We start from the raw sequence: 13682 nt of genomic DNA, 5'->3' as shown, positions 1-13682 counted from the left end.
TTTGTCAATCACTGATTTTATAAAACTATGAAAATCACATTCCGTGAGACACACCCAGTTAGACCTGCAGGAAAAATATTTCTATCTTAATAAATGGAAGATGGGGACAAGGATGCATGGTCTTGCACTAACTTCATGCTTACCGTTCTTTAATACATTTTAGAGGGGAAGGCACCTCAGGAGCACTGGCCTCCACTAAGACTGCTGTGAGCACTGCTGTACTTTAGAAGTAGGGGACAGCAGAGGGGATCCAGCCCAGAGAGGAGTAGCGCAAGAAAGCAGCTCCGACAGAGCCGCAGCCTTCCCTGTGCACAGGGCTCCGGTGTTTGCCTTAGTTCCCACCACGTGCGATTTTATTGGGTTTTTTTTTGGGGGGGGGGTTCTTTTCTTTTTTTTTGGGTTTTTCGAGACAGGTTTTTTTTATTTTTCTGGAAGGCAAAGGAGGAAGATACAGGTGCTTCCTAAGTCTGTAGTCAAATCTAAGTCTTCGAAGAACAACTATGGTTTTGGAGGCAGGCTACATGCCAAACTTGTAAAACATGTGTCTCTGACAAAAAGACCCTCTCTGACCAATCTCTTACATGGTGTCATCATTATTATTACATTAGGTGTCACCTACTTTAATTATTTTTCTCTTATTGTGATAAATATCCTGACAAAAAGTCCCTTAGCAGGGGAAAGGATTTATTTTTAACTTACAGTTCCAGAAGAGGACAGTCTATCATGGCTCTGAAGGTCTTCAATGGGACCATAAGACCAGCCTGTCAGTAAGAAGAGTAGTTACTTTCCATCCACACATGAGAGAGAAAGACAGAGGGAGAGAGACAGACAGACAGACAGACAGACAGAGACACAGAGACACAGAGACAGAGACAGACAGAAACTAGAAATTGAGATCAAGCTACAAAACATCAATGCCCAGCCCAGTGATGTACTTCCTCAAGCTAGGCTCTACTTCCTAGGGGTCCCATAACTTTCCAAACGTTACCTGAGAACCGAGTATTCATATATATGAACATATGGGAAACATTTCTTCTTCAAACCACAGTGCATGCTATTGTCTGTGCATGCATTGAGACAAAAAATGGAAAATGAAAAACTAAACAAAAATGAAAGGCATTCTTTACACCTGGTGCCTTTTGAATTCTTACATTTATTAAACACACCAAGATCCTTTTGGTCAAAACAAAATATATTTAATTAGTAAGGAAGGGGTGAATTTGAATTTGCTTAGATTATAAGAATGCTTCAGAGGGGATGCCAGAGAAGCTCAAAAGATATCTGATGATTTATCAAGGGACAGCACGTCATATAAAATCTGCCTGTCTGTATATGCATATATATATGTATGTATGTATGTATGTATGTCTGTACTGTATGTATATATTAGCTATTGTTATGTATCTATTATCCAAAATTCTGCCTATCAATCTCCCTGTCTTTCTGTGTATTTACCTATCTATCACCATGTTTGAATCAGTAGTTTGAAGGCAGCTAAAATCATTAATGATAAATAATTGAAATACTGAGTTAAGAAAGTTTGAACACCTGAATTCTTCAAGTTACAACAACACATGAAATTTTGTTCTCCTGTGGCAGGGTGCCCAGAAGACACTTATGGTCCAAACTGCCAAGAGACATGTAAGTGCCAGAATGGGGGTCAGTGTGAAAGCACACTGGGCACCTGTGCCTGTCCTCCTGGCTTCCTTGGAGCAGACTGCAGTCAAAGTAAGCGATGTGCACCTGGTCTTTCAGTTGGCGTCCTTGTCTAGTTTACGTTGGCTTTGAACTTGTGGCTGTCCTACTGCCTTCATCCTGTACTTACGGAAAAGATAGGATAGCTATTCCAGTGTCCAAAGGGTACAGCAAAATACTAAAGCATAGTTCTTAATACTGCAGTTATGAGAGTGAACGGGGGCGTAATACTTTACCTGGGGATTTCTTATAGGGATGGCAAATACAAGCTGATCTAAACCATAGGTTGAGGACTAATAACATCAGATTTGGGTTCAGAGTTGAAGTCATCATAAGTACCAAAATAAATATGTTTGCAATAAACCTTTCTACCCAAAAACACTGTACTCGAGTCAGGACTCAAAAAATCATGTTGGGCAAGGTCAGCATAAGAATTTTTGTGTTCACATTGTCAATCTTGCCCAAAATTCCAGAATTTTAACTATACTCAGCAAGTTTATGTCTTAACAATAAGTAATCTCTCTATTCATCAAAAGGAAAATAAGCACAAATACCTTAATTGTTCTTATCTGTATCAAGTGTAAGGGACAGAGAGTTGAAGATACCTTTAAAATGCACATGCTTGGAGCCTGTGAGTTTGTGCCTGGAAAACATGTCTCTTCTGTCGTCAGACCCACCAGTTCTAAGTAACTGGGTGGTTTCTACTTCCACCAAATAACTAGCTGAACACATGCCCTCTGATGCCTCTGGCCCAGGTGGTGACAATTATGTCACCCTTGTGTCTGAATTCTGGATCACTAATGATCTTTTCAGAAGATACAGGAGGTAGTGAGAACAGACTGAAAGGGAGAGAGAGAGGTTGGAAGTAGGGCTAAAATATCTAGTTTTTAGACAAAGGACTTGAGATTGGGTTATTCACTTTTGGGTCAGTCATTAAAATCATATTATCACCAGTGATCATTAACTTCACAATTAAAAGAGAGAAGCAGCATTAGTACGGATTTAAATTAAAAGTAGATGAACTGCAATACCTTTAATTCTCATTCATATGTGTACATGCATGTGTGTGCACTTTCACATGTACATATATACATACAAATACACATCTATACACATGCACACATGAACATACACACATAGATACGTATATACACACGTACCACACACATGCATACACACATGAAAGCATGCACACATACACAGATACCCAAATATACATACATACAGAACACCATACACAAACATGCATACACACATGCATACACAAATAGAAACACATTTGCACTCATACACATATGCATATACACATATACATATACACATACAAACATATACAGGTACAAATAGACATATGTACATATATACACATACACGCATATACCATACATAGACAGACACATATACATATACCATACATAGACAGACACAGATATTCATTCATGTATGTGCACACACACACACACACACACATACACACTCAGAGACATGCATGCAAACATGCCCTGCATTTAAGGTCATTTAAGGAAGAGGAGTAGCGAAGTTTCTGTTAATTCAGGCCATTAAGCTGGTGTAAGCAGAAGATGCTTTCCTTGCCTGTGCTTCCCAGGCAGGTGGCTGTTGCCTCTGACTTACATAAACACAATGTCCTCTGTTAATTGTCCTGTGACAGCAGCCCTCAGTACCAATCATAAAAACTTACTAGGACAAAGTATCAGATCCAAAGAACTGATGATTGACACCTACTGGATAGTGCCCTGTGTTCCCAACTGCCAAGTGATCTTTGAGGGAAAGCCATCCCATAAACACGTCCTGAGGAAGGTACTGGCTGGCTCCTTTATGTCATTCTTCAAAGAGAGTAACTGGGAGAAATGTCCCCATGCAAGAGCGTGTTCAAAGGCTATGGTTCCTGAACACTGGGAACACGTTGTCTTAAGAAATCTCTGATCTTGTAGGAGCCATTTTCCTTGTCTTGACAGATTGGTAGGTTAGAGCCAAGTATGCAGCCTGCCTCTGGCAAGGCCAAGTGTTTTTTTTGTTTATCTTTACACTGTTACCACGCAGCCATCTCAGCTGGTTCTTACAGATGTTCCTTTTATCTTTGTGGGTCATCTGTTTTCAGCATTCATCTCAATTCATTTTTTGGAACAAGACAAAATAGATCAGTAAGTCCAAAGACATAGATAAATATTTGAAAATAGGAGTATTGTGGATCTTAGGTTGAGGTTAGGAGTATAAAGTAAGATTCCAGAAAGGACTTAAGAGAAAAAAAATATTCAATTTGGCAAAAATCTTATGTGTGTACTGAAAGTACAACTACACACATATATACACACATATACACATGTACACACAACAATACCATACAAATGCATATATACACATGCATCCCCATACACACAAGCACAGAAATACACATATATACATACTCGCATTCTCTTTCTCACACACACATACACACTCAGAGCATGTGTGTATGTGTGTTTGTGATGTGAGTGTGGGCATGTACGCATACATGTACCTGTATTTAAAGTAAGACTGGAAGCTTTTGTTTTGTTTTGTTTCGTTTTGTGTTTTGTGTGGTGGCGCACTCCTTTAATCCCAGCACTTGGGAGGCAGAGGCAGGCGGATCTCTGTGAGTTCGAGGCCTGCCTGGTCTAGAAGAGCTAGTTCCAGGACAGGAACCAGAAGCTACAGAGAAACCCTGTCTCGAAAATAAAAAAAAAAGTAATAATTTATTTTTATTTTATGTGCATTGGTGCTTTGCCTGCATCTATATCCATGTGGGGGTGTCAGATCCTCTGGAACTGGAGTTACAGACAGTTGTGAGCCGCCATGTGGTTCCTGGGAATTGAACTCAGATCCTCTGGAAGAGCAGACAGTGCTCTTAACCACTGAGCCATCTCTCCAGCCCAGAAGCTGTTGCTTTTAATTTGCAAATGAAATCTATCAGGTATGAGTTTTGAAACGAGATGCAGGCTTATGTATTCCATGTTCCAGCCGAAACTATTCTAAGAAAGCAACAGCTTGGGGCTTCCTATTTGTTTTTCATATTTTAAAGTAGCTTTTTAGGTTGAAAATTAAACTGTAGGGAAGTCATCAAGATACTGGATTAGGAGAAAGGACCATATATTGACAAGTGTCTAAAAGTCTTGAGTGGCAGATGTCCAATAAGCAAAATAAACTTTGTATGTCTTTATTTTGATCTTCCGTCCAGCTTGTCCTGAAGGTCATTATGGACAAGATTGTGTCCAACGGTGTTTCTGTGGCTCAGGAAAGTGTGACCCAGTGACAGGAAGGTGTCATTGTCCACCCGGCCTGATGGGATCCAGGTGTCGGCAAGGTAAGAAAGGCTGCTGAAGATTCACCTCAACAGTCCAAGCAATAAACACGCTGAAGTAGGACAGGACGGCTGCTGCTCCACCATGGCATGATTTGCCATGCTTTCTTTAAAACGAGGCTTTAATCACATGGCAGCAGGTTTGTCTGTCGCACTGCTGAGCAACAGCCTCTTAGAAGGCTCCAGAAATTGATATGAGGGGTCTGAGAGATGGCTCCGGGGTTAAGAGCACTGACTGCTCTTCCAGAGGTCCTGAGTTCAATTCCCAGCAACCACGTGGTGGCTCACAGCTATCTGTAATGAGATCTGGTGCTCTCTTCTGGCCTTCAGGGATACACGTTAGGCAAATGCTGCATACATAATTAATAAATAAACCTTTAAAAGAAAGAAAAAGAAATTGATATGAAAATGATTTATGGATACTCTTGGTTAGGAGGAGCAATTTAGGCAACAGGGACCACTCTTGGAAACCTTTCTAAAGTGTGCCAGAGGACTTAAATTACAAAGAATTCGACATGCTCCAACCTACAGAGGCCCGCTGTAAGAAAAACAGGAGACAAACATGCAAATACAGTCTGTGTTGAAAACTACAGCCTTGCTTCTCTGAAGTCTTAACATTGATTATTATCATAATTAAAATTTTAAGCCCAGAAGAACCATCAGCTCTTCAGGGCAAGGAGTTATAGTGAGAGCGCTGACTGTAGCTCTCCGCTGTGACCTCTGAGCTAGCAATCTCCCTTGCTGTTCACAGAGGGATAAAACGGTAATTATGTGTGGGTCAGGGCTGTGTACCAGGCAGGCTGTGGGAACAAACTTAATCTCCCTGGGCATCATATACTACAGAAAAGACACGAAATAAACAAATATAGGATAAGTGCAGCTTGGTACAGACCGGAACAAGCTGGAATCTATAAATGATGGCTAAACAGTCACAAACATATGCATATGTATACACAAATACACATACAGACACACATACATAGTGTGAAAACATACACATATGCAGGCAAGGGAGCACAACTACCATAGAAACACACAGACAACACAAATACCATACACTTGTACATACCTACACAGATACATATGTACACATGCATTTCCCACAACTTGTACACATGAGTTTCACTCTAGACCAAGAAAACTTCCAGATTGTTGGTACTAGCTTTTCAGCCCCGAAGCCACACTAGCCCTAAACAAAATAGCTGGTGAAGAACTATAGAAATAATCCCCAAAAGATTTCCTGAGTAAATTGGGAGCGTGGAGGTCACAGGAGATGGTAGAGGAGGAGAGGGGAGGAAGGGAAGGGAGCAGAGCAAACTGTAAAAAAACAATAATAAAAACAATTTTAAAAAACTAGCCAGCATAGTATTACAGTATTCTTTAAGAAAGAAACACACTGGCATGGGGGGTCTGGAAAGAGTTGTAGGATAAGTATAATATTTTATTAAAAAGATTATGTAATTTCTTATTAATAAAATTTAAATATCCCCCCAAAAGAAAACAGCTGGTTTATAAAGTTAGTCGATGAATACATCTCCCACTTTAGAAACAAACAAACAAAAAAACCAAAGTAGATGGAGTTCTGTTTGCTTTTTAGTGTTGATTCTGCAGGAATCACGAAACAACACAAGAAAGTGGAGAGTAAACTGAAGAGCTCAGAAAACAATGAAACTTAGACCCCGCATCATGCAAATGAAGGCCACATTAACAGCAGGGCCTGCAAAAATAGAGGAGCTCATCCGTGCCTGCGCAGGCGGGAAGCGTGTGATGAAAGGAAGGGGAATGGGAGAGCGGCGAGGAAATAATGGAGGGAGATGTGGAAAAAATGGGAAAGAGAAAAATGCGCAAATATATGACTCAGAAATGAAAGAAGTTTGACTAAAACCTCCTGTCCTCGGAACTCTGCTGAGGATAAGAGGGAAGTCTAAAGCCATTGTGAGGGTGCCTGTCTGGAGTTTTGTACCTCACAGCAGAACTCAATGCTAGCACATGATTAATCAATGTGTATTCATATCTTGGAGAAAAAATGTGATTCAAGTATTTTATTCACAGTTAAGCTTCTTCAAATATAGCATCGTGATAAATCAGCAGCTATTTTTTGAAATAAAATGTTCCTGGAAAAAATGATATTTTTAAATTTCTTAAGGGGCAGCTAAAAGATAAATCCGAGAAACAAAATAAATAATGAAAAATATAAAAAATATAGTAACGGGACAATTAATAACATCAAATTCAGTTTAGTTCGTGCCAAGTTTAAAACAACACAGCCATCATGGTGATGCAGATAGATGTTAGAAATTATGACAATATGGAGATTTCATCAAACATTGATGATCCATAAATTGAAAAAATCGAAGTGAAAGAAGGCAAGTCTACTGGCCATCCTTCATGGAAGCTTACAGGGTAGACAGCACCAAACTCTGTTAGTATATGTGGTATAAGTCTGACAACTCAAGTATTTTAAGTGTTTCATTGAAAACTCCAGAGTTTTGACTGTTGTAATTGAAAATATAAGACTTTTTTTGATTTGGTTTGGCTTTTGATTTTTTGTTTTTATTTGTTTTTTCAAGACAGGCGTTCTCTGTGTAACCCTGGCTGTCCTAAAACTCACTCTAAACCAGGCTAGCCTCAAAGTCACAGAGATCCACCTGCCTCTGCCTTCTGAGTGCTGGGATTGAAGGTGTGTGCCACCACTGCCTGGCTAAGGCTAAGTTTTATCCAACTAAAATTGGGAGAAAAGAAAAATAAAATGATCTTGATTACATAACCATCAATACTGGCAAGCCAGCATAATAAAGACATTTCCATGTTGTTTAACGTCACATTCCCTTTCTAAACAGTCCCCAGACTATAGGACTCTATTTCACAGTGATGATACACGCTCACTTCTCTGTAAGGGACAGAAAAAGAAATTATGCGAAACATGACTCATAAGTGAATCTAAAATCATGAGTTTCACAGAAGTAGAAAATACAGTAATTACCGGGGACTGGGGTGGTTGTAGCTGGAATGGAAGAAGAAGGGGTTCATATTAGTCACAGAGCACAAGCTTACAGGTAGGTGTAAGGACTAATTTTTACAGGTCCCTTACATGGTAGGTAAATACACTGATTGATGATAGACACCATTTTTGAGCACATAAAGAGAGTAGGTATTATGTGCTATGGCCAAAATGAGACAACTAGGGCAGGATTCATTTACATACTTCAATCATGGTTTACACCGTATGTGACGATTTAAATGACAATTGTCTCCTCTAGGCTCTAGGGTTTAGACACTTGGTCCTCAGTAGGGGACATTGTTAGGGTGGTTTAGAAAGACTGGTCTTGGTGAGGAAGGATGTCGCTGAAGGTAGGCTTAGTCTTGCTGATGTGCCTCTGTTGGCCTTCAGCTGGACTCATCCCTCTGACACTGTCGCCCAAAATAAACCCCTTTTCCATAGACTGCTTTTGAATATGGTGGTTGATCATAGCAACAGAAAGCTACACAATAAAAAGTTTGTAATTGTAAATTGTCCCTATTAATTTAAGTACATAGAGAGGATGATAGATGAAGATAGATAGATAGATAGATAGATAGATAGATAGATAGATAGATAGATAGATAGATGGATGGATGGATAGACAGACAGACAGACAGACAGACAGACAGATGCTCTAGACATACTTTGATCCCTTGAATCAATGTAAAATATTCAAGCATGGTGACACATGTGTAATCTCAGTAGAGCAATATGCGGAGATCCCTAGAGATGCTGGCCAATCATTCTACCCTAACCTCGACCATCAGGACAAAAAGAAACCCTATCTTAGGAGACACATCGTGGTCCTACTGTAGACAGGGTTTGTGTTGATAACGTGACCCACATTGACCTCCAAAGGCCATTAGGATGTTCACCGTCTGTGCTGCGGTCTGAGGCCATGGTGACATCAAGGCTGTGCTGCCACTGAGAGCCATGCCTGGATCCTGGATCCATAGTTCTGCTGCAGCTGGGAGCCTTGTCCATGGTCTGGGCTTTCCCCAGAAACCATGTGGAAGCCCAAGATCCATGTTCCTGACGACTGTAAGGAGCAAGGAAACTATCTTTGCAGAAATATTGGCCTGCAGACAAACAGTTGGAGACAGGGACATTGATAGCATATGTGACTCTGCCTTCACACCCATCCTAAAGTGCAAACTAAATGTAACAGCCTGGGTGGGAAGCCTTCAAAAGAACTCTTGAAAAGTTTGGATGGGATGCTGAAGCTTAGCTCTCTATGGTTAAAGCTTTCTGGCGGGGACTTTTTTATTTTGTGCTGGGAGGGGAGATATGGGTCCATGTGGGTGTGAACTTGGAAAGACTGGGAGGTAAGTGTGATTAGGGTGTATGATGTGAGCTTCCCGGGGAATCAATAGAAGTGTTTGGTTGAAAAGGGAGATGGGGGGATGGCTCCTGAGGGTCAATACTTGGGTTGGCCTCTGTCTCCCCTACACATGCAGAGAAGTACACAAGAACAATAGCACATATGTGAATACCACACACTGTTATCTGCACAACAAAATAAAAACCTTCCCTATAATATTAATTTTTTATTCATTTTGCATACCCACAGATTCTTCTCTCTCCTGACCAACTTCCCCCCAATCTGCCCCATAAAAAAAAAAAGAAAACCTTCCATTATTTGACCAGTAACAACTGGTCCTTTATCAGATCTACACAGGCAAGTGCCTCCACCGTGTTCAGCCATACATTTTGCCTTACCTTAGCTGACATCTCATGCAGATTGGGGTCTTTGTGTTTGTTTGCTTTTCTCCTTTTAAACACACCTACGTTTTTTATGCTAGCTGGAATTAAAAAACAAACAATAAGAAACAGATATTCCAATATCTCTCCTGCTATTGAAACTGAAAGTAGGCTTGGTTAGAGGTTTCAAACTTGAGTCTTGACTTCTGACCTTATTGGTTGTCTAAGTCTGCACAAGGCTTTTGTCTCCAAGCTTCAGTGTTTCCAAGAGAAAATTAGGAACACTGGTACCCACATCACAGGGGTGTTTGGGGGCATTAAATGAGATAATCCACGTGTGAAATACCATTATGTAGAGACTCCATAAACTGGAGGTTATAAATGGTAGGCTCTTGGCCAAATTTAGCCACAAATGTGTTTGCATTGGCTTCAGAATATGCCTTCCATGCTGTTATAAAATGATTTTAATTAGTTGCCAACTCTCAAAGATTGGAGAATTTCATGTAATATATGGATAGTGAATTTTCCTTAAAAGATTGTATTAGATGGTAGTGTGGGGCCATATTTTTATGGCAAAACTAAATAAATATGAGAATCATCCCCATCTTACAGGGGCAGTCATTTCACATTGGTGGTGCTTCCTGATGTTCCCCTGGCATGGATAGGAGGGCCCTTCGGCCCACTTCTCTTCACTCATTGGTGCCTTAGCTTCTGTTGGCAGTATGTTTGGGTACTACCCTCCTACACTGAACAGTGAAGCACCAGAATATTAAAGAAAGAACTGCTCCTCTTTCATCGATTTTGAGACATTGTATAAACTATTCCCCACCATTGGTTGCTTCCTCTATGGCTATGATAGAATATTCTGACAAAAGCGACTTAAAGGAGAAGCGTTTACTTTGGCCCCGAGTTCTAGGGGACATTCCTAACTGGAGGGAAAAGTCACGATGGCAGGGGTTTCAAGGAGCTGGTCATAGTGCTCTGGGGTCAAGGGCAGAGAACAGTGGATGCTGCTATTCATGTTGCTTGCTTCCCATGCAACCCAGGATCCAAACCAATAGAATGATGGCTCCCTAATCAATTAGCCTAATCAAGCGAGTCACCGGCACATACAGAGGCCAACCTAAACTAAATAATCCCTCAGGTATGCCTACTTCTTTCCTGAGCACCCTGAAGTCAACAGTAACCATCCCACCTCCTGACCCAAATCTCTGCTGATTGTTCCACAGGCAAGCCCTAGGTGCCAGTATCCTAGGCACACAGGACCAGCCCAATATGTTTACGGGGTGACTGTGAACTGAGTGAGCCTATGGCAGCGCTGTGCTTGTGACACCCCGGGGGCTCTTTTCATCTGAAGATTTTCTGCTGCATTTGCTGTCTTTGGGTGGAAGCTGTCTCAAAGGAGAAAAAAAAATTGTTGGCTCATGACATATTCATTTGACGTAATACTTAAAAATATTTTCCTTTAGGTTGTCCCCAGACTAAATATGGCACCAACTGTGAGCTCAAATGTATGTGTAGAAATGGTGGACTCTGCAATCCTGAGGATGGAAGCTGCACCTGCGGCCTGGGGTGGACCGGGGAGCACTGTGAGAAAGGCAAGCTGATTCCTTCTTAGCCTCACCAAGTCCATTTTAGGGCTCACCCTTATGGGGTGCTGAGTAGAGACCTATGAAGCAGCTACTTTCCAATAACCTATTTATAATTATGATCATATTTTTCATAAAACTGTGTAAATATTGATCACTAGTCATTACCTATTTCTAGACAATCGCAGGAAAACTCTGAAACATCTTAAATTGAAATAGTATTGATGGGAGCAAAATTTCCCTGAGACCTCAATTCCACGTTTTATCCTAAAGCCCAAAGCCACTATGAACATTGCATTGGCTGCCCCTCAAGGTTTTCAGCAGGGGACAGAAGAGAACCACACTCGTGTAGGACTTGACAAATGGTTAGAAGATACGGACCTCTGGGAGAGAAGTGGGTGTGTGTCTCAGGACTGGTGGCTCCTGTCCTTAATCTCAACACTGTGGAGACTGAAGGGAGCTGGATTCTAAGTACAGCCTTGGCTGTGTAGCAAAACATGAAATATGAATGGCTCTCCCCACTACTGTTCTGCATTCTAGGGGTTTTGTTGGTGTTCTTACTTATTTATTCTTCCAAATTAATGTTATAATCATTCATCTAGGAAAAATGCTTTGGCTGTTCCATTGTACTGTGTGTTTTCAGAAAAAAAAAAAACCAATGCATTCTGAGGTTAACTTATGTAACATGAAGGGGCCTGCTAGTTGTTGGGGTTTTCTGTCCTGCCCGGTACCCCCCAACTGTTTAACAACAAAGAAAATTACACATAGGTCTTCATAAATTATAAGCTGATTGTCCCATTAGCTCTATCCTCTCACTGGCTAACTCTCACATCTTGATTAACCCATTTTTCAGATCTATGTTAGCCATGTGGCTCAGTACCTTTTTTCAGTGGGGCAGATGACATCCTTCTGCTTCGGTGGTCTGGGCAAGAGTGAGAGTAATAATTTTCCTCCTTCCCAGAATTCTCCTGTTCTCACTACATCATTTCTACTTCCTGTCTGGTTTTCCCACCTATACTTCCTGCCTGGCCAATCAGCGTTTATTTAAAACATGATTGACAGAATACAGACAATTCTCCCACACCAAACTCATTGTATTCAAGAACAAATAATACATCCTTTATCCCTCTTTTTATATTCCTTATCAATAAAGACCCTGACCTTAGAATTCACATTAAGATATTCAAGTTAACAAGCAAATAACTAATTTTCTAATATATGAAATACCCAACTATATTTTAGTGAATTTATTGCAAGGCCTTTTCTTCATCAAAGTAATTTATTATATGAGTTCTTTTTAGTCTCATAGCATATGTGATACGATATTAATGAATTTCTAATAGTAAGTGGCCTTATATTCCAAGAATAAATACTGTGTGATGAGGATTAACTATTTCATAAAGTGCTACTGGATTCTATATACATATATATTCTATGATTTTGGTATTGATATCCAAGAGGAAAATGGAGCTGTTTTATATGCAACCTTTTCCAGTTTGTAAAATTGATGTTCCACATATTCAGTGAAAAGCATTTGGAAATTTCCTTCCTCTTTCAACGTTCTGAAATATTCTAAGTTGAGATGGTGCCCTGTCTAGTGAATGCTTGTGGATGGCGCCCTGCCTAGTAAACATTTATAGAATCCCTGTGAATCTGGAGAGTACTTTCTTTCTCTCTCTCTTTCACTCTCATTCAATGTAAGAACTGTTACTATAATTTCTTATCTAGGTTTTCTGCCTCAAATTAGGATGGTTTGGGTAAGTCATTCCCTATAGCATTATCCATTTCATTTAATTTTGGAATTTTATTTATATTATGATTTTCATATTTGCAAACTGGATTGTCATTTTCTTCATCTTTAAAAAAATGTGTGTGTCTATGTCTGCATGTGTGCACAGGGGTGTTTTGCCTGAGTGTGTGTCTGTGTACTGGAGGGAAGAAGAGGGGATTGGATATACTATAACAGGAATTACACATGGTCTGCGACAGTGATGTGCTGTGTGGAAGCTGGAATCTACACCTAAGTCTTCTGTAAGAGCAACCAGTGTTGCTAACCACTGAGAAACCTCTCTTTCCCCTTCCTTCAATCTTTTAAACAATGTAAGGTGCTGTGCTTTGTTCGTTTCCGGGTTGCTGGGTTGGAACCCGCCCCCATATTTGTGCTAGACACACCCTCTACCACAGTGGTCCTCAACCTCCCCAAAGCTGTGACACTTTAATACAGTTCTTCATGTTATGGTGACCCCACCCATAATTTTTTTTTTGCTACTTCATAACTGTAATGTTGCCACTGTTCTGAATTGTAATGTAAATGTCTGATATGCAGTGTATCTGATGT

At 40.4% G+C, this 13682-nt stretch overlaps 1 protein-coding gene across 11 annotated transcripts in view; it reads left to right on the top strand.

The window, feature by feature from the left end:
- Positions 1-13682, top strand: part of LOC121452851 (EGF-like and EMI domain-containing protein 1) — a 687333-nt gene that overhangs the window by 644773 nt on the left and 28878 nt on the right. For 9 of the 11 annotated variants that reach the window (XM_041659186.1, XM_041659185.1, XM_041659189.1 and 6 more), the window contains 4 exons: positions 1600-1728; positions 4910-5035; positions 11225-11353; positions 13073-13101. In XM_041659186.1, coding sequence (XP_041515120.1) covers positions 1600-1728; positions 4910-5035; positions 11225-11353; positions 13073-13101 — 413 coding nt within the window. The remainder of the gene's footprint in view (positions 1-1599; positions 1729-4909; positions 5036-11224; positions 11354-13072; positions 13102-13682) is intronic. The other 2 variants (XM_041659182.1, XM_041659188.1) reach the window with 1 other exon arrangement.

Source organism: Microtus oregoni, unplaced genomic scaffold, assembly GCF_018167655.1.
Source record: "Microtus oregoni isolate MIOR12 unplaced genomic scaffold, Mior012 000010F_ref0000083, whole genome shotgun sequence".
Taxonomy (NCBI): domain Eukaryota; kingdom Metazoa; phylum Chordata; class Mammalia; order Rodentia; family Cricetidae; genus Microtus; species Microtus oregoni.
The sequence above is the reverse complement of the archived record's forward strand: the minus strand, read 5'-3'. Positions and strand labels throughout refer to the sequence as shown.